This window comes from Melopsittacus undulatus, chromosome 8, assembly GCF_012275295.1.
Source record: "Melopsittacus undulatus isolate bMelUnd1 chromosome 8, bMelUnd1.mat.Z, whole genome shotgun sequence".
NCBI classification, from domain to species: Eukaryota; Metazoa; Chordata; class Aves; order Psittaciformes; family Psittaculidae; genus Melopsittacus; species Melopsittacus undulatus.
The window spans coordinates 31,356,140-31,378,117 of NC_047534.1; the positions used below are offsets into that span (position 1 = coordinate 31,356,140).

The 21,978-nt window shown below is 42.3% G+C and overlaps 1 protein-coding gene across 3 annotated transcripts in view; it reads right to left on the reverse strand.

Moving 5' to 3' along the window:
- Positions 1-1,289: 1,289 nt before the first annotated feature.
- The window catches only part of TMEFF2 (transmembrane protein with EGF like and two follistatin like domains 2), a 128,317-nt gene continuing 107,628 nt past the window's right edge, over positions 1,290-21,978 (reverse strand). The window contains exons 8-11 of one of the 3 annotated variants that reach the window (XM_034065579.1): positions 8,527-8,650; positions 6,886-7,044; positions 1,904-1,990; positions 1,290-1,495 (exon numbers count right to left, since the gene is read on the reverse strand). In XM_034065579.1, the coding sequence (XP_033921470.1) occupies positions 1,399-1,495; positions 1,904-1,990; positions 6,886-7,044; positions 8,527-8,650 (467 nt within the window). In that variant the 3' untranslated portion in view covers positions 1,290-1,398. Of the gene's footprint in view, positions 1,496-1,603; positions 1,991-6,885; positions 7,045-8,526; positions 8,651-21,978 lie in introns of those variants that run through there. The other 2 variants (XM_031045865.2, XM_034065578.1) reach the window with 2 other exon arrangements.

Genomic DNA, 21,978 nt, shown 5'->3' on the forward strand with positions numbered 1-21,978 from the left:
CTTCTAATCCAAAAACAAGCCCTGATGATTGAGAGCTGGGAGAGCAGCCCCCTTCTCCTTCTGGCTTGCCCCAGCCCACGGCACTGGGAAGCATATGGTCCCTGCAGGGCCAGCATCCCAGTGCTGCAGAGCCGTCACGTGCGGTCACGTGTGGTCACCTGCCTGCTGCCTGCGAAAGCACCGCACTCCCACTCCCATCAATCAGCAAAGACCAGGTGCCTGGAAGCATCTCTTGCCAATTGCCTTTTATTACCTTTAAAAAGCCAAGAAACCCAGAACAAGACAAAAACTGAAATCGTGTGAACATCATGCAATGGATTCACTTTAAAGCAGGCTGGAGGTGGAAGGAGACCAAAAGCCATGTTAAGAGCAGCAGTACTGCTTCACCCGTGCCTGATGGCTGGATTGGGTGGACTGTCACTGGTGGGGCTGGTGGTGACTGTTATGGGTGATCAGACCAGTGCTGAAGCAGGAAATGGAAACATACTCATGAGACATCATCTCAGGTAACCCCAGGTCTGATTCTGACCCAAATGCAACTTCTTACGTGGTGATGACAGTGAGAAATACTCCTAACTCTTGTCATGGGTACTTTCTGCCTTGGAAAAGTCTCTTTGGAAAGGAGCAGCACAAAGAATACTGTTACAAAGGGGTTTTAGTTTACTTATATTAGTGTGACTAGTACTCCGGTAATCAATTAGTGGAGTGGGTTATCCAGCAGGAGTGAAGTTATCACACTCTGCCCTTCAGTCTCACTCTGTTGTCTTCAAAATTCATAGCACAGACTAGAGTAATGCTACCTTCTCGAGAGAATGTGATTTGGAGGGTTTCAGCTATCAGGAAATAACTTTGCGTCTTGTCCATCATGTGCATGTGACAAAACACATGCCCTTATTTTCCTGAGATATAGCCAACATTTCACTTCATTACATTTAATGTAGTAGGGTCACCCATAAAGTTATTAATAAGGTATTTTCTGAGTGGTTTTCACCTTCTCTTTGAAAAAATAAATTGCATCAGCATGTTCACGAGGTACAAATGGTGCTGGCATTTCAGCTGTTATTATGTTATTAACTTTTTTTAACCTAATAATTTTCAATCAACAGTAAGAAGCAATTTTCACTCACTCCAGTGACCAGAGTTGAAGATTCTGCAAGGCGTTCTTGTAGGGTTCACCTTGACAGACACCTAATTCCCTCCCAAATCGAAACATTACCCCCACACTCTCATCATGGTTACTGACAATTTCCATTTCCCCTTCGGTTAGGATTTAATTTAGAAGGCAAAGACTTCCTAAGCTATGGGACAGTAAAGATAGATGGTATGGGAGAAGAAGGCTGATGAAATGTAGTTGACTCCGGATCTGAAATATTTTATCCCTCCTCAATGTAGGTTAAATTATTCTTCACCTTTCCCACATCCATAATTGTCGCTGATCTTGGACCAACTCAAAACCCTACTACTGAGTTCAGTAGACTCAAAATTGCCACTAGAACTGGAAAAAAAAAAAAAAAGAAGATTTGTTAGTGTCCATATACAATATCCCAAGACTATACACAGCTATGTATGAGATACAGCAAATTTAAGAAAGGCAATTTTTTTCTCATCACTGAGTATTTATTATATATAACAAATACATGAAAAAGAAAAAACTATATTGTGTGATATAAATAGTTTATTTACATTACAGAAAAAACATCAAGACAATGTATACTATTTCAAATATATCCATACATAATCAAATATAGCTGTAGTACATGTTCTCATTGGTGTAGATTACCACAAATGCAAGGCAACATGTGTAGATCTTGTCTTAATCTTTTGTCTATAATACTGTATTTTGTAGTCCAAGCTCTCTGCAGTTAGTTTTGCCATTGTGGAAACATGCGCTCTTTAAATTAACCTTGTCGATGCTCTTGTTGTGTTGTCTGAACTGTAGTGCCCTGTGTTTTGCTTCTGTCTGTGGATTCTGTTGCTCCTGGGACATTTCCTGGAAAAGAGAGTTGTGAGAATACACAGCTCTTAACAATGCATCTGCTTGAGCAGTGGCACAAGCATCCTCTTCCCGTCAACACGTTTCCTCTTCAATTAAATGAAATGGGCTGGCTAATGGCAATGGCACCATAACAAAACCCCCAGAACACAAACTTCACAAAACATACTGTAAACAAAAATATGGCAAAGGAAAAGTCGTGATTTCTGCTCCTTCCTGGTGAGCAGTGGTGACTCCGCAGCGTTGTGACAGCCCCAGCTGCACCTCATCACTTGTCTATAAATAACAGGTTTACTTTCAGTGAGGTGCAGGTGGAAGATTTAGGATGGTCGCATGCTCACCTGCTCAGCATCCCAGGTCTGTGGAGCATTTACAAAGTGGAAGCGGGGGCTGCCTTTCCGAGGAGCTAAGCGTTTGCAATCCCTATTAGTCTCCATGGAAATGCTCCATGTTCAGCTCATTAGCGAGTAGCTACTTTACTTATGGGTGCCTGCACCGTGTTACACTCCTCACAAGGCTGCTTGGCTTAGTGAGGAAAGCAATTGCACTGGAAAACCCCCAGATCTTATTTTCCTTTTGGGTGGCTGCAAAAGCAAATCTCTTCTGCCCCAGGACCTCTTGGTGCTCCTCAGCGAGAACATATTTCCACCGTTTACCTGCAGCAGCAGCAGCTGTGGGGATGCTATGAAGCGTTTGTCCTTAATGGAAAGATAACACTGTTTCTGGTTTCCTCCCATGGAAAGGCACCCTTAGACAGAAAGCTCTTTCTTCAGCTGAAGTTAAGTGTGAGTGTTTATCCTGGGTTTGCCTCATTCTGCCCTCTGCTCGGGCAACTACACAAGAAAGACTGAAACACCCTCTTGGAGAGGCATGACAGAAAGCCCCATGATAACCCAGTCCATACTAACACGGAAAGTAATTCCCTTTGTATTGGGCTAACTTGTTTTTCTGTTTAGAGGAAGGCTTTCTGCAGCACTTTATGAAACCCTATGGGTTATGTACTGAGTAGAGCAGTGAGAGATCAAAGCATTGGTGTTCAGCTCTGTGTCAAATAACTAACAGCAAAACAGAATGAGGTTTTGACTGACCCCTTAAAACCAAAAAGGCCATTTTTTTGCCTGTTGAATAGGAGCGATGCTATAGTTTTGTGACGCCAACAGGAAGGCTATACAAGAACATAAGGATTTAGGAAGCATTTCAAAATGCTGAAACGCAATTATGTAAGTGTGTAACAAAAAATGGGTCAGATTGTCCTGACCAACAGGACCACCCCCTCATGAGAAACTGCACGGCTGTGTATTACATTGTGCCTCATTCCTTTCTTGGAAGCAGCAAAGCAGGCTGCTATCTTTACTCCAGGAAAAATCAGCGCTCTTGAAGGTCACAGCAGAGCTTTCATTATGAAACTAATGCCGAGTTTAGCTGGTTTGTGATTTCATGACAAACTCATTATTCAGTGTGTGTTCCTAAAAAGGCGATCAAGCTCTCCGAGTGAGTCAGGGAGCCGCTGTTAGCAAACACAGGGCTGATTTACTGAGCCGCATGTCATGTCATGCACATGCTGACAGCCTCCCAGCCCCGACTGTCCCCACGTGGCCTCTCCTGCCCAGTCAGCTGGATACTGCACAGCAGGACCCTGCAGTGCTCCATGGGAGAGAGCAGTGACACCTTGACACGGTGCTCAGAGACAGCGCTGCAAGTCCTGCAGCCCCAAGCTACCAGGGGCTGCTCCTGAGTCCCAGAGGATGAGGATTTACAGCACAAAGCACAGCCTTGCTTTGGCCAGCACTCGGCCCGTGAGAAGGCGGATTGGGGAACCACGCACAATGGGCACAGCCAGGCTGGCTTTGCAAGAAACATGGAGGTACCAAGTGGCTGCGGATGACCAGGATGGTCAGAAATCCCAGGGGATGCAGTTGTGCATTGCTGGAGAAGGGTGAATACCGACTGCTCCTGTTGGGAGCAGGGAGATGAGCATCTCACAGGTGCTTTCCCAAAACCGACGCTGACAGCATCTATACAGTCACTTAGCTCAAGGTTGAGAGAGATCGAGTCAAATGTAGAGATACTCCAATTAAGAGCATGAAAAATCATCTTTTAACCAAAAATGCCCATGTTTTAATTGCATAATACACTACACTACCAACTGATGGAAGGTTGGGAAGGCCCCAGGATCAAGTACCAACCTCATGACTACTGGAAAGCAGTGCTATTGCATTTGCAGGTAGGTTGTGTCTGAAGTGCATTTGGATTTCCTAAGAGGGGTGCTGGCACATAACCATCTTTTTAGACTTAATCACCCACTAAAATTGAGTGACAGCTTTTCCTTGGTCCTTAACTCTTTAATCAGAAGTTCTTTGTAGTGCTCTGTGTGTGGGATGTATTCATTTATGAACACAGCAGTTACATCAATGTAAACTAGGTACTGGAGGGAGGGCAGCCCTCCCTCCACTGAAGCCTGCTTGCAAGCTCGAGTTACTCACAATGTGATTCATAGCAGGCAAAACACATTACACATTTATTTTTAATCAAGTTATTTCTTCACATAAATAAGCTGATGTGACTAAACATTAGGGAAGCACTAAAAATGCAAAGCTGTAAAGAAAACTGATGAGAATCATTATGACACTAGGCCATACCTGTATTATTTGCTATCCTCCTTCACTTTTATCATTGCTTCTCTTTTGCCTTACCTCTAAGATAAAAGTCATTGGGTAGGAACTGTGCCTCACTGCTCCACCTCCTTCTCTCTGTATCGCTTGGTTTCTGGTCCCCTGCTTCTCCACCCCAGCTGCTTATTCCCATCACTGGCAGTAGCAGTGAGCAGCTGGGAGGCCAACCTCATAAAGGAACTGAGCCACTTAAAAACAATGTTTTGTTTGCTGAATCCATCCCCTGACTAGGTTCACTGTGTGGCTACAGAAATACCAATGCTGGCACAAAAACACTGGCAGGACCAGGTCCCCAGGAGCAAGGGCAGACTGCCCCTCTCAGCAGCACAGTTCATTTGTTCAAAGTGTCTGTGCAACAATGGCCCTAAAAGTGCCCAGGAATTGCTCAGAGCCTTCCAGCAATGGAGGACACCCTGTACATCAGTACCACTGTACAGCTGTGATTTTAAGAGCAACAACAGTAATGATACCTAGCAGATTTACACTGGTAGTCTTATGTGGCTCAAATGTAGAGTTTGGACACAGTGCACCTAACTCATTTGATAAATTAATTAGGTGAAGCTGCACTGAAATTAGTGGCAAATAATCTGGCTGCAGCATCCTCTACGTGAGTGAAGGTTCCCTTCTTTCTCTCAGGGATGTGGTAGGGTGGGTTTAGCACTTTCAAGAGTTCAGAGTGTGGAGTTCAAACCAGCACAGTCAGGTTCTCCACTGCGAATGGCTTCAAAAACTCAATGACTTATGCATATACTGCTACAGTGCGCTCTTATCATGTGGATTTCTCTTAGGCTATTTAAGAGTACACTTTTGCAAATGTATCTCAAATCATTATGCTGGGACAGAGGATGTTCTGCAGTAATTACATCCATTACAGAAAAAAAGTCAAAAGATCATGAATTAACTTGGTCACAAAGTGAGTGGGAAAAGGTACCATCCATGTATGAAAACAGTGCGATGGGTAATTTGCATTATGGTGCCAGATCACTGAAAGCACACTGTCTTCATTCTTCAGTGTAAAATACTCTGTGTTACTGTGTCAAGGTGACAAAACTAGAGTCACTCAACAAAATGCAGAGCATTTGTTCCATTATCAGTTACTAAACCATCTGCTTTTTCTTATCACAAACTACTGCTTTGTTTGTTTGAATTAATTCTGTGAATACCACAGTAATCTATTGCTCGTTCAGCATTTACCATTGAGCTGATGGACTCAGCTTGGCCAAAAATGCAGCTACCTTTCATCAGATGGTTTTCTTTCATGCCTTGAGGCCAGAGAATGATTTATGATTATTTTACTTTTTGTCTGTTCCAGAAACAAATTCCAGATGAGTCTTACAGCCAGGTAATGCAACATAGGGACTGAAATGCATTTGAGATTTTGTTTTCTGCACACGTATGATACCTGGCCTTATTTTTTCTTTTTAATTTTAAAAATGAATTTATTTCTAAATCTAATGATTTCTCATTCTTACTATCTGAATTAATTTAAACTTCTGATTTCTGAGAGAAGCCTGAAGACGTCTAAAGCTCAGAACTTACTCCAGCCCTTCCTAGGCACAGTAACATACTTCAGTGCAGAAGCAGAGCAGCACATGTAGGAGAGGAAGGATTGCATCTACCCCTCATGTTCTGAACTACCCTGGAGCTGTCGTTCCCATTACAACCCCCCTTTCCTCATCATTAAAGAAACAAACAAACAAACAAACAATCATATATGGCTTGGTATGCCACCATCCAGAGAAGACTGTAAACATGTGCATTACCTTTGAACATGTATACATGCCTAATGAGATCTTTTAATCAATGGGATCGCAAACAGGCTTAAAAGTTTGTATGCTTTGCCTGATTAGGACTAAGGGAAGGGGCCCTTGAGGAAACCAGATGGAGATAATGATTAGTTTTATTAAGTGTTGATCCAGCTGCTGTATTTATATTCCACTATTTATATGAACAATATTTGTCAAAGCATCTGAATGCAAAATAGGAACCTTCATTTGCTGTAGGCCCTGTTGCTACCTAAGTTTGATTAAGATGGAAGTAAAAATTCAGTCGTAATTATGAGGCAGCACTAGCTGGACCAGACGGCATCTTCTGTTTGTTGGTGAATTCAACAGCACTTGCTATCAGCAGTGTCACTGCAGAAACCCATATAATCAGCGCACAAAGTAGGCAAAACAAAAGTCTTTTCTTTTCCTATTGCAAAATAGCAGAGATACTGACCTTGTAATACAGAGGACTACAACACAGATGATAGCAATCTGGATGGTTCCAATCACAGCTGCTATTAAGACATACTGAAATCGCACTGGGCCTGGAACCACATATAAAACGCTGTAATCCTTTTTTTCACAGTGTTGTCCAGTATAGCCAGCATCACATCTGAAAAGAGAGATGTTTTTTTACCCAGTTATCTGCTGCTTTCAAAGAATACAAAAATCAAAAATTACATCCGAAAAACAAAAATTAGTTGCCTAAGCATGAGCTCATGTGTTTTCTGGCAGGATGGACTCTCCAGAGAGAGCATTGGTGCCTCCTTGACCTCTCAGAGGGCAGACCTCAGGTCCTGGCATCACTGCAATAGTGCCAGGAGGTGCCCAGGGGTCCGGGACTTATCTAGCATCAAGTGGAACTACTTGCATGTTGTGCTGAGAATCCATTTAGTTCCTTGCACAACATACTTTACATTTCTCCCTTTCTTTGGGGAGGTGGGGGAGGGTGAAAAGCCATCTAGTTCTGGCTCCTTATGCAGATTACCCCGAAGGAGGTGATAAGCAATCATCCAAGCTCCATATGAAATGTGATTAGATGTTCCTGCAAGTGGATACATCATTTACATTTTGTCTGGTTGCTATAAAAAACCCTCTGTTGATGCTGCAACCATCTACCCCAGTGCTGCTTGCTGCGCTGCTCACCAGTTCCCATTTTGCAGCCTGACATCTCTCCTTTTGTGATTCTGGGGAAGAAACAGCGGGTTTCCCATTTTAACTCTTGCTAAAATCCCGAGAAAGAAGATGTGGAAATCCAGGTCAATGGCATCTGCAACCTTAAGAGACTGAGCCAGACTGCTTGGGTCCCTCTCAGAATTGTTAGTGGCACACTAACCCTGATGGGTCAAGCCTTGTGCTTCCACCCTTTTCCTCTCCCATATTCCCACAGCAGCCAGCAGCTTGAGAAAAGGACATTTTACAGATGAATGGAGAACCTAAAACACAGCAGCTGCCAAGAGCAAAACTTGCCTTGAATGTCTGTGGGAGCTGGGAGAAGCTGGCTTAACAGATCTACCCTGTGGGATAAGTCTGGTCTGTACCTTAGCTCTCTGAGCCCAATGCCACAGGAATATGGTCCTTCATGCATAAGTCCTTTTTTTTTGCCCCCAGGCTGCTGGTTGGACTTCAGAGGTAATATCCCCACCTCTGCAGGGAGGCATTCACTGAAGAAACATGTCCTTTCACTACTACTCATCTTCCCTGCCCTAACCTCCTCTGAAGACTCCAGCATGGAGCCACCTTTGCCCCAGCTTGCTGCCCCATGAGCATCCCTTCTGCCACAGCAGGGACAAACTCCTGGTATCATGCCTTTCCCTCAGAATGAGGAGGCTATCTGGTTGCTGTCTGAGCCCTTTGTGAAGTGCTTTAAAAATATACCTAAATATAACTGAAGGTTACTGAATGTTTTTACAAACAATTAACATTGTGCATAACTCAATACACTTTCACCACACAAAATGGGGACTTTGTTGAATAACTTAAGTCTAATGGGGTTTGTAGCACAAAGGGCCACGGTTACCATTATTTTCCATGGTTTATCTAGATTAAGTGTTTTTTCATGTGTGTAGCCTTTCCTCCTCAGTACAAGGGTTACCTGCAAGACGGTTCCAGCATGTTAGTGGAGTGCTCACACTTGCCATGCATGCAGAAGCCATTGTAATGCTCTGGACAAGGGATGTAGATCCCTCTTGCACTTTCTTCCAGTTTATTTGCATTCTCTGTGAACACAGGTGAAGGGAACGTTAACCTGACAATGCAGAATAAGGTGGAATGATGGGAAGAACTCAACAGATGAAAGAAAGGAAAATCAGAAGAAAAAGATGTGAAAGATGTTGTTTATGGAAGCAAGAGCAAGGGTTTGCACCTTGAAACAGGTCAGCTGATGTAGATGAAAAGCTTTGCAAGGTTTTCTGTCATTCTTGTGCATATTTAATTCCCATCAAGTTACAGCAAATGAGACACCAGACAAAATAATTTGACTATTCAAAACCTGATTACAGAATAGCACATAAAAAATGCCTGACCATTCCTGTTTTCCTCTGTGGACTGTCTTCTCACACCCAGGCAAGGCTAGGAAGACTGGACATTTGCATGCAATATACCACATTACAATACACTTAATTATTCAATACAACATATTCAGAAAGATAACTTTATGACTGAAGTAGGGGATCAGGATACCAGAGCTGGAGTTTATCATCAGAACTGCACATCCATGTCTCAGAGCCCTGTGGCTTCCTGCCTGTCCCACAGCACAGGTACCTTTAAACTGGTTTGACTTTCTGTGCCTACTTCTATAGCTGATAATAGTCACTGGGATTGCCGATCCTGGAAAATACTTTCCTCTATGTGGCCAGGAGACTTCAGTTAATTTGAAACAGGTATGCACTCAGCATTTACATCATGGGCTGAAATGTGGAGTGCTACTTGCCATAGACTCGCATGAATTTTTCAGACCACTGAGGTGTTAACTGTACTGGGTAATTTTGGCAAATTCTTCCATTTAAACAATACTTATGACATCTCAAATGGTAAAATTCCCTTTTCTGTGAAAGTATCATCTAGCAACAACTAATTAAAAACAGAAGAGAAACATCTCAGGATAGGTGTCTGAGGAAATACATTCTGTACACAAGTTGAAGCATTTGTATCTTCCAAAGGAAGTCCCTGAGTGCTATGAAACAATTATAGTTTGTATTCTGCCTTCAAGCCAGTGGTGCTGGCAGTAGGTATGCTTAGGTATTATCCCACCCTTGGGAAAAGTGTGTGTGGCAGATGCAAGGTACAGATTTTCATAATGAATTTATTTCCTGTTGCTGCTGTCCAAAGAGAGTTTTAAGAGTCTCTAACAACTTACACTAATAAAGTTGGTTACATTGTCCTTATGTTAAAACAGCAAATGAGAATGACAGCGCAACCTCTGCATCCCTGTAGACAGCATTAACTTCTATCATTAGGACTTTCAGGACCTCTGCATTATGGACAATTACCGCATCTTTTAAAATGCATATATGTTGAACACAAACCTGCCTGCCCCCCCTAGTCCCTGCTTACATTGAGATACCTGTCTGAGGCTGCCATAAAGGCTCTGTGTTAATGACATGCAGCACAGAAGTGCAGGACCATTCCTGGGCTTGGGGCTGACAAGCTATCAGGACGTGCTGACAAGAAGCATGTTATAGGCATGGTATAACCTCTTCTGGGAGCTTGCCTGAAAATTCTGCTACTGCAAAGAGATGGGAGCAGAAGGTCCATATGATCTGATGCCAGACATTTTCAGCTACCTATCACTCTCTAGGCAAGGCACTGGATACCAGCACATAAAATATATGACATAGGGTTGTCATCCCACCAGGACTTCATGTATGGTCCTTTCTTTTCCACCTGTAAATCTTTCCGGAACAGAAAAAGTAAGTGACATGCATCAGCTATCAGCAGACTTGCCTGGTGCACACCTCTGCTATGGACCACATTCAAATAGATTTCTGTCTAGGAAACTGCAGCAAGAAATACAGAATCCATATTAATGTGTATTTTCTTTTCTATTGTGGAAAATATGCCATTTTGTTGATGTTTTCCATTATCAAGAGGAAGTTCGCTTCCTCTCTGAAGAATAGGCGACTGCTGTGTGTGTATTTCTGATCCTTCCTTCTCAGGTACCAGGATATCTCTGTGATGTTTGTGTGCCACCACTAACCAGTGTGAGAATCCCTCCCCTCTCAGATGGGCCAGCAGTGTTGCTAAAACGGTAGCATACCTTTTGGTTTCTTTCTTTCTTTTAAAGGCATGCTTCGAGGTGGTGAGGGAAATTGTTCCTTTCAGGACAAACAAATCTGCTAGGACTTGAAAGGGGGATCAGGACCTCTCCCAAACCTGTAGATGCTCTCACTCTGTGTAGGCTGTAGGGCTGGTGAAAGAGGAATGATTTTTCTTCCTCCTATAGTCATGAGGGTAGAAACCATGTTTCTTTAAAAAGGTCTCTAGCATACTTTAATGTAAATCTAGCATCCTGTAGAACTTGTAAGCACACATTTAAGTGCAATGTTATGATGGAAAATACTTTTCTGTATGAAAAATGAGATGGCCTAAGCTTTGCTAGCACTTCACAGGATAAACACTTCATTCGGGAATGTTTATTATCTCACTAGGAAGAGACTATAAAACTTACACACAAACTGTCTGTAATCCCCCATTTTGACTGATGACTCCTCTAAAAGAATTAGGGATTGAATACAAAGGCAGAGAGGGGAAGAAGAGTTGCATTTAGTTTGATCTTCCATTTCAGCCATTTGAAAGACAGGCTGCAGCAAAAGCATCATTTGGTTCAGAGTAAGTTCCCCTCTTCCAGCACGTTTTGAATTCATACAAAATATTTTCCTCCCTCAAAACAGGTTATTTTTCTCATTACATAAAACATCTTTTCAGATCAAAATAGAGACCCAAACACCAAGATATGCATTAAAAGTCCCTTCATGTTAAATTGACTGCTCTCATTTTTGAAGGTTATGAGCCCTTTTCAGTAATCCAGCAGTCAACAAGATGTTAACTCTCATGAATGCATTGCGGGGTTTATATCACTATGAAATAAGAATTATAAGTAATTTCCAAAAAGAGGATATGAATAAAAATATGTATAAATTATGAATCAAACAAGAACTGTGCAATTAAAAAAATAGACCTAAATGAAATAAATTTAGATTATTTATAGATTCAGTACTGCACTGATCAGATTATAGCATCACTAAACTAAGGAGCCCCTTTAGCACAATCTTACGCCTACAGAGAGCAAGGCTTAAATACAAAGTTACCCATTCTTTTCCAAGCACAGTAGATCAATATTCATAAAGCAACAACACAGAGCAAAGTGTCTGTGGAGTGGCATTGAGGTTAGCAAGGTTTCCGTAAAGTTAAATTCAGTAGCTCTTCTTCAAATACTGGAGTTGCTGCATTGTTATCAGTGACTATCTGTGAGTTTTATTTGCACCAAAATGACAGATTTGTACTTTTTGGCAATGGCTAGAATTTGAGACAGAAGTTGTAAAGCCAAGATGAAATCTGGACTGACTGGGTCAGTCTCTCCTATCTCTGGACAAAAGTAATTCCTGCCACATTTCTCAAAGTGCATCCTTTTACTGTAAAAGGAAGCACACCCTCACCCTTCAGATCAACTGTATTCACAAACCTTGAAGCATTTTTTCAGATAGAAAAAATGCCATTTCGAGGAAGCCAACATCTTTTGCATTTCTGCAACGTTTTTTGCATCTTTAGCCTGATATGACATTTCATATTGTTCACATCTTTTGTTAGTGCCAGAACATGACATGATAGCCTATCATATAAGATACACTAGTCAAAACAGATTATTTTTAAATGCATTGAAGCCAGATGCTACTCTGTGTAGACTGAAACAGCTTATTATCTTGCTTCCTAGAAGAGACTCCCAGTTGAACACTTGCTCTCCAGTCTTTCTGTGGATGGCAGGGACATGCAATGAGCTATTTCACTGGGTAAATTTGATCCTGAAAAGCTATCCAGTGACTGACCACCCACTCAGTGATCTTGCTTTACCTGATGGATTATCTTCTGAAATGTTAAATGAATTATTTAAATCTTGTCTAAATTCCTTAATATCTACGTCTGTTCCTGTCCTCCGTCAAGGAGTGGAAGAATTATTTCAAGTATATTTTGTATTCTTTTTATTTTAATTTTGGTTTAGCTTGTCTTTCAGCCTTTCCTTCAGTTTTTGGAAGCAGACTGTGCTCCCTTAGGATTCCCAGGTAAATATTTCAGTGACGCTGAAATACAGAAGCCAAAACAGCCTGCCCAGTTGCAGGACCAAACTCTACAAGTGATGAAAATAATGCAGTCAGTTTCTTCTCTGGGCAGCCTTCACTGGTCCCCAGCTCCCATTTGAGCTTGCGTGGAGCTTCTGTTACACAACTTGAACATGTGGAGGAGCGCTGCTGACAAATGAGTAAATCCATTAGTGCCCTTGATGAGGATTACATGAAGTACTGCCTTGAGTGCCCAGAAAACTCTTTCCAGACCTAAGTTCCTGCAATCCACTTTGGAGAAATTAGATAAAAATCTAAGCAAAACCTTAGGATTTTTATGTCCAAGAATGGACTGCCAGGCAATGAACAATCAGTTCTGCAAGGCTGATAATTCTGTCATTCTTTATGTTAGAATTAGCAAGACTTTCTTGGTGATTTCAGACAAGAAAAAGTGGAGGGCCACGTCTCTGAATTCTCATGTTAGCTGTTCGCTGCTGTACAAGGTGTAGTGTTGGAGCTTATGGAAACTGTAACTGATAGATTAGGCCCATCATAAAATACTGGCTCATGTACAGTGTTAATACCTAGTGTACAGTTGTCACTGGACCAAGGCAGGTCCTGTAAATACGTATATATATATATACATATATATATACATATTTTATTAAATAAGGGATGAGATGGTGAATGATGTGCAGCAGAAGCTATTTTGACACCTCTCTCAATGGAAACAGTGGTTAAGGAGAACTGATATAATAATTTAATCTTTTAATACTGCTGAAGTCAGTCAAATTTGCAGCTGAAAGCTCTTGCTGATATTGAGGTAGTGACTCCTTACATATCACATTGTCAGAGGATTTATGAAGGGAGAAAGGGATTCTTGGGTCAAATGTGTGTCCTTAACATTCTCAACCCCTTTTGGAAGTGTGTCTCTCCACCTCCTTTTACCTCCTTGGCAGTTCTCCCAGCTATATGTTGCAGAGCGTAGCATTGGGAAGTTACTTAAAACAGATCTTCTGGTCTACATGATAGAGACTTGGTACATAGTTCTTACTTGAAATCAAAATAAAGGTTCAATGAGTCAGAGGTCAACCTCTGGAGCAAATGTAGAGGATGCCCTAAGCTTTGTGGAAGAGCTTCAGTGATTGAAGAGGGGTAGGAATTTGAATCTTGTGGATGAACTTAGGGATAGCTGTTTATGTTACTAAATGACAGCCTTCACACAGTCAGCAACTGCTGCTTTTTGGCGAGGTAAAAGGGAGCTTCCTCAGCCCAGGAATGCTTCCAGGAATATTTGAAGGTCCTTGTGCAAAGTCATGAGGAATGGGGTTGTAATGGTGTTGCTCCCTCTGAAACTGCTGAATTGCTTTAGCAGGTTTCCTGATACTTTCCCGCCTCTCTAATTGCATCTAACAGGAATTGAGGTCCCATAGCAACTTATGAGGATAAAGTCCTTAGGCTTCCTTCTTAGTTGTAATGAAGAACCGTGATGATAAATCCCAGCTCAGAACCAGCTCTGATGAAAGAGAGCTCTCCGCAATCTTTGCTCAACAGCTCCAGCCACTCTGCCCTTCACAGAGCTGCCAGCAGCCATGCTGCCATCCACCAACACAGCCATACCTCACCACTAACAACTACTCAGATCTGACCTATTAATTAGCTTGACACAGTTATGTTCCCTTCTTTTAAAACCTTACTCCTGATCTTATAGTGTCTCTTTACAATGAAGAAAATGTATGCAAGCAACTTGCATGAAAATCACTGTTTGGGTGGGTGTTGGAGTGAACATTCAGAAGGAAGTGCTTGCTGCTGCTGAAGAAGGAGCTCACCAGCCCACTCTCCCCGAGAGCTAGTGGAAAGTGAGACACCAAATGTCAGCTGAAAACGTCTGGCACCACTATGCTGCAGCCGTAGCCTAAATTCATCCTGCAGCCATTCCAAGTACAAACTTCAAGCTTGTCTTTCCACACAAACTGCACAAAAAATACCCTCCCCATATAAGCTACTTTACCAAAGGCAAAAAAAAAAAGAAGAAGAAGGGAAATGAAACTTGGTGAATTAAATGACATTCACTTATTTTCTCAGGCACAAAATAGGCTTGCTCAACACAGTAATTTATTAATTTTAAATGTCCCTATGCAAATGAGTTCCCTGGAATAAGATAACATCCACTTTCCTTTTTAAAAATAATCCAGTGCCTTTTCCGTTTGAGATGATGGCAAGATGTCCTAGCACACTTGGAAAAAAATATTGAGCTCTGTCTTTTGCAGCAATGTATCGTAATTATTCAGCCTGCTGCCATAATTAATAATAGAAACCGATGAATTAAGACACTAATAATCCCCAGATGTTCAGAGAACTTGCAGCTTGTCAGCATATAGATGTGGGCTCTGCTATATATGTTAAAGCTACCTCTGAACTTTTGAAATCAAGAAGCACTTTTATTTACAACATCTGTGAACAGATCTTCCTTATTTGAGAAGACTGCTTGAAATTAGGCAACTTGTTAATGATTTTCTTGCACATAATAAGATCATTTTTCTGCTCAAAACTAAATGTTGCTTTCTTTTTTTACCCTTCATCTATATTTTTCAGTTGCCACATTCCACCTGGATTCACTGGCTGGGCAAAGACTCCTTATCCCTTCCCCTAGAGACTGTATGTGGATCCCAAGGAGCTGAGGCTCCTACACACAAGAATAGTTACTACCAAGTAGGTGCTACCAAGTAGGTACTGCAATACAAGATGCAATACAATCCCCAAATAGCACAGGGATACAAGTACACGCTAGCAAGCATTGCTCACACGCCTAAACAGGAGCACTCAGCAATATTAGCCAAGACAAAAGAGAAAAGAGAAAAACACCATATAGGATAAAGTGTTGCTCAAAACCAAGTGCAAGTGCTTTCTCAGTGTTCTTGTGCTCACAACAGATACATTCCGCCCTGGGGTGAGCATTCATGGAGGTAAAGCAACTTGTCTGACCTTCTCCACTTCCCCACCACCCCATTTAATCCACTCACCCCTATTGGGGCCACCGGTAAAAGCAGCAGTCACTGCTGTGGATTCTGCACAAGTGGCTCCACACTTGGTTTGAGGACATCAAGAGATGATGAACTGACCTCTTCCTTCAGCAGCTTCCTGGAGTGATTCATTGCTGCGTGTGAACAGCACCCAGTAAACTGGAAAGGTCTTCAGATCCCCATGTGGTCTCTCTGTTAGCTGTCACCATGCTAACTCTCAATACTTTTGTGGATAAGCTACACAGATGGAGCTCTTTAAAACCACTGCTACAGGTGCCGATTTCAAGGCCTGCAATCATTGCTACAGATGGGATTTCATGATGAGGGGTTGTACTGTAGATTTATCAAAGCCCTGGGTAAAGGGGCCCTTACAGTTTGTGCTTCCTTCTTTTGTGCCAGGATTGAATAAATCTGCATTAACCCCATTGCTAGAATAGATTACATCCTTCTTTGTGCTAACTCAGCTAGTCTTTGTTTTTAGCATGCTGATGATGTTCCCTTCACTCAGATCTCCCTGTCTAAGAATGCCTCTGGCCCCATGGGAGTGGCTTCCTCCCCCTTCAGAAATCAGCCATGTAAAGAAATAAAGTCGTAGTTTTTCTTCTTGCGTGTGATCTCCTTAGGCAGCTCATGACAGCGCCCTTAGAGGATGAGTTAACCTTATTATTATTGTAATTCTGGGTTGAAAAAAAGTTGGTGTCAGTTTAGAGATTTGTGAGGTTCCCTCCAATTAGGCTGCGTGCCTGAAGGCAGAGGGAGTAATGCTGTATCCATCACCGGCAGCACACCACGAGCAGAGCGGGTGTCACCTCTCCTTAAGAAATTCCTCCCAATGGCTCGGCTGACAGCTTGCTTTCCCTCCCAGCCACCTCTCCTCCAGCTATTCATCAGTGTTAGTGCTGGAGGGGGTCAGAAATGGACAGGAGGAATCAGACCAAGGCTCCTCTTAACATTCTCCTCTCTGCAAAAGTATGCCTGAGAGTTGCAATTTACTCTTTAATAACAGATTAAGCAGAGATGGGAATAACCATCATGCTACGCTTATGTTAGCAGCAGAATGTGCTTCTTTATATGGCCAAATCCTGTTTCCTTCAGAGCAAGCAGGCATGGAGCTCCAGAATGAGGCAGAGGGTGACTAGGAGGGATGCTGACATAGGAAACATCTCTATATTCAGTGCTACCTTCTGGGGCACAGGAGCCAGACAACTGCACAACCCCCATGCAGCACATAAAACCACATCTCCCTGTTTTCCTTCTTCCTGGCAGCAAAACCAAACTGTATTCACAACCACAACTACTTCCGCATCTAACACCCACAACAATACTAGTTAATTTAGTTAAGTGGTGATTAAGGAACAAAACTGCCTGATCTTGCTCGAGTAGTGTCCTGCTGTTTCTCGTTTATGTGCTACTATGCAATTTCTATATCAAAGCAGCATTGCTAGTGAAGCATTCCAAGAGGGGCTTATTTATATGTAGATGTGGCTATATGACATTTCCAAATGCCATTCATTTGCATATGAAGGTTCCACTTTTTTCCCCCACTTTGAGTAAACAGTCTGCTGCCACTCCAAAGCAGTGCTTTCACTCAGTTGGAGCTTTTTGAGAGTGATCCTCCTTAAGAAGCTTAAACCCCCGTGAAACACCTCATTTTCATAACTTGGCAACCTTGGCTCTCAGTAGTGTTCATGTGTAGGTCTTTTGATTCATAGCTGTACATTCAATACCAAACGGACTGCAGGAAGTAAAACTGCAAGACCTTGAGTTTTCATATGAAATGGCTACAGATAATTTAAAATACAAATCAATATTTGCAAATAGGCCAGAAATATGATGGAAGCTTGTTGTCATCCTAAAAAAGGCTGTGGGTCACATTCATTATAGCTATGAAGATGGTATTGATTTTTGTCACTGCTCTTTCACTTGAAAACAAAAGCAGGAGCTTGTTGCAAGAGCTGTTGAGGAGCTCTGAAGCTGCAAACCTACCATAAAACCTCAACCTTACATAATACTGGGAAAGCAAGTGGACATTATATATTCAGCTGTCTTGTCAAAGAAAGACAAGGCTGAAGCAGATGGTATGTGGGCAAAGTTTCAACCCGAATACATTGCCTTCTAAAAACCAGAGGTGATAGGAAAACAGCCCAGTTTTGTGGCCCGAGGCGGATGAACACATTACCTGCACATAAAAGAGCCACCTGATGCGGAGCCTCGAGGTCTGTGCTGTGGAGGAGCTGGAAGAGCTTCCCACTGACAATATATGTAAGGAAAACCAAGAATCTCAACACCTGTGACATACTACCCAGTGTGAGTAGTGTGAATTATGCATAATACAGCTTGAGCTCCGTCCTCGTACACATTTGCACCGGGATGTGCAGCCAAGGGTGTGTGCTGAAGGAAATGGTCTTTTGGCATCACCAGGAGGTGTGGGAGTGCTGATGGCATGCAAAGTAGATGGAGGAGTCACCAGACATCCACTGTCCTCCCTCACAGCTCAGCTATGCTCCACATCTGTGAGCAGACCTCCTCCACATCCCCACTACATCGTGGGTAGGCAAATGCCAAGGTGAGGATGAGCATCTCCTTCAACCCCCTGCTCAGCCTATGGTCAGGGGACTGCAACAGGCACTTCCAGACTGTGACAACAAGCACAACACCACCTGGGAGTCATCATCACTGTGCTGTTACCTTATGGAGTTTCACCCATCTGCCACTGTGTTTCTAGAGGACTTCATCCTTCTTCCCTGCCAACTGGTAGATAGCATCAAATATGACAAATGGAATGAGATGCCAGAAAGCCGATAAATACTTTTGATACAGCCCTAAAAATAGTGAAGGGATATTTGTACCCTTCTGACAGTTTTCAAAGAGTAGATGGATATGCATGACCTGAGTTTTAAGATGGGTGTCAAGAATATTGATGTGTGGAGGGAGCAAGATCATTTCTCTGGCATCGCCCTGAGGGACAGTCACATGACTAACGATGTCTCCCATCTCCTAGCTGTGGGAAGGAGACAGCCTGGGGAGTGCTGTGCCTTCGGTGTTCATCATGAAAGAAAGGATTTGGCTTGACAGTGCAGCGTTGCACACCTAGGATGTACCTTTTCCTCTGAATGAGAGAAATGGGGTGTAATTGCTCTCAGTGCCCAGTGGTACTTCGCATGGCTGGCTGGTTCACACTAGGGCAGGCTGTGACCAGTTGCACTATCTGTACTGCTCTGAAGGGCTATACAGGAACGAAACCAAGCACATCTTTCATAAATGCAATGGGATACAATATATATATATGTTCTGATGTAAGAAGCTGCTAGATCGGATAAAAGCTATAAACAATGATTTTGGTGCAGATTTCTCATGGAGGACTAATAAAAGAGTCTGTTGTAGTGGCCTAAATTATGGCCTTGCAATTGTTGCCAAGTTAATTCATGCTCCATACATGATCAAACCTGGTGTGTTTCTGGGACTATGCCTGTAAAGTTAATTTAGTATTTTCAACCCATCTCCGGAAATGAGGAAGGCAAATACAGCTTTTTCCTCTCCCCTCCAATCCCTTAATAACATAGATCCCAAAGGTCTCCAATTCACACATGTAATCCCAGTGTCCTGAAGTTATTCTCTCTTTGGCACCTATGCATGTGGCTGGCAGGAATTTAAATACTGATGCAACTAGTGGCTCTTCCAATTTTTAAGGACTACGTTGATAAAAATTGCTTTTAAGCCATTTAACTGTGGATTAACAAAGCATGCTTCCATGTCTGTATGGAGATGCACTTACCAACTTTATCTACCTGACCACTCTCAGAGGAACACACACATCTAATGCAACACGAAGCTGTATTTTCCATCAACCTTTGTCATCTCTCTTCAGCTATGCGAGTGGCTTTTACTGGCAGAAAGATCGGGCAGGCAATCAATGAGCAAAATAGGAGCTTCATTTTGAGAAACTGCTGCAAATAAAAGCACACCTTAATCCAATTACCAGGCTGTCCCCTAATTTCCAATAGGAACTCCAGGTCTGAATGGATTGTTTTATGTGGCGATCAATGGGTAGCAAGAAGCAGCATCTGTAAAGGTCTCTGACTTATATTTAGGCCTGCCAGCATGACATTATGGGAACTTACTTTTTGGTTTCACGCTTCAAACAAACTCAAAAAATTACAAAGCAAGTATGAATGGCAAAGCTGTCAGAGAGGTTTGATGGGAAGCATGGAGATGGGAGAGTTTACCCAGGTACGTGACAGCACGGACAAGTAGGTCAGGGATGTCAGTTTGCTCACAAGGTGTCTCCTTCAGTCCTTTTGACAGGCTGAAGGTTTTACAGCCCTAATTTTGCACAAATTTTATATTCAGTTTTGATTACTAGAAGCAGTCTTTCATTTTTCCTTTTTTTTTGGGGTGCACGTTGGTAAGGTTCCACCAAGCTGGAGTGTGACACCCATTTGGCTCCATTCCCTCCTTTTTTTCCCAAGGTAGCATCTGTGCTTGTAAAACCACGCTGCCTGAAAGAATTAATCCAGGAAACTGAAGAAAGAGCTGCAGAACTTGGGGGAAACATGTGTAAAAAAATAGGAGACTGAAGTAAAAATATGTAACTCTTAGATGCGGTATTTTTTAACGCTTCCTGAACCACGTGCCTGGCAAATCCCTTGTGCATATCTTGCCTATTTCAGTTGACAGACCATGACCCTGAATGACCTGTGAATGCTCAGAGTTATGTCTGTTCTTGGTTAAAAGCACTGTTTTAGCCATGCTTTTCCTGCTTTTGTTTGGGCTATTCAGAAAAATTTTATTATGGTCAGGAACATCTTAATGCCTGTTGCAAAACTGTGATCACTCCTCCAAACAAAGCAAAGCACTGCGTTTGCTAAGGGGTGAAACCTGCTCATTTTGCCTCTATTGTTACTCACCTGAGTCCTGCATTGTAAAACTGTGATTGTAATGGGTCCACACTGCTTTCTGTATCTGCCCACTTCCATTGTTAAAACCTTTTGTGAGGGCTCAAAGGATCACTTTTTAGCAGACTATACATTAGAAATTCCTACTAGGTAATCAGGAGTTTAATGCTTCTTTTCCCATGCCTGAAGCTGGAAAGATATCCCTTGCTATTCCAAACTGAAGTGTAGCAGGAGAAACTGATAAAACAATATAAAATGCCACTGCAGCAAAACCTGCTATACTTTTTTGCCTAATGTACTTTGTTTCCCATCTGTCATGAAACTCTGTAATGGCAGGAGAAAGCCGAAACCTTTACGTGTCCTTGTTTTTGTAACAAAAGGGCTCTATCTTTTTTCAATTCAAGCTTTTTGTCTATTACTCAGATGCCAAAGGTCTGTCAGGCAAACACTGGTCTCTGAGACTTGGAGAAAAAACCACCCAATGCTGCAGGACATACTTTATGCCTATGAGTACCCTCAAGGGCTGAAAAGAGACCCCTCCAGGGCACACATTGCACTGGAGACAGTTATGGAACTATCGCCTCTCCTTGTCTGATGACTGTAAAATCTTTCACAGCACAATGTCCTTGAAGTGCCCCAAACTCAGTCTCTGCCTGACGAAATATGCCAAATGCATATGAGATTGGGATGTTTTGAGATATCCAGCTCCTGTTAAACTCTTCAGGGAGAAGAGGAGAGTTCCACGGCTTCCTCTGCCTCTACATGTCAATGTATTTTGGTGTTACAGGACACAATGTGAGTGCAGTCCTGCCTCGCTGGTTCTTTCCATAAAGACTAGAGTAGCTTCTCTAAACTATAGAGGTCCTGAGATTCACCACACAGCCCATTTTGCAGCACAGCCAGAAAAGTCTATTAAGAACATCTTTTTTATACACGAATACTTGCATTTACTATTTTTATATGCCTGCACCAGCATTATTGTCTTAAAGAAGTGCCACAGAAGTGAGCTGTAAAGATGGCATTTGTATAAATATAGGGTTTGGCATTTTATCTCAATGCTCACTCCTAAAGCTAATATTCAAAGTGGGAGAAGCTGAATGGAAAAGAAAGGGCAATTTCACAAAACGGGAAATTTACTAAGAATAAAAATGGACAAAAATGCCATACTGAGTAATCATAAAGCCATTAAACTCAATGGCCATTCCCCCCACTAGCTTCAGCGAGGCCAGAATTTTACCTACTGCCCCTTTAAATCTTTTTCACTCTTATAACAGTATTTTAAACCAAACAGCTGACATCCTTCTGCCCAGCCAAGGCCCTTTAAATCACTGAAATGCAAGATGGAAAAAAATCC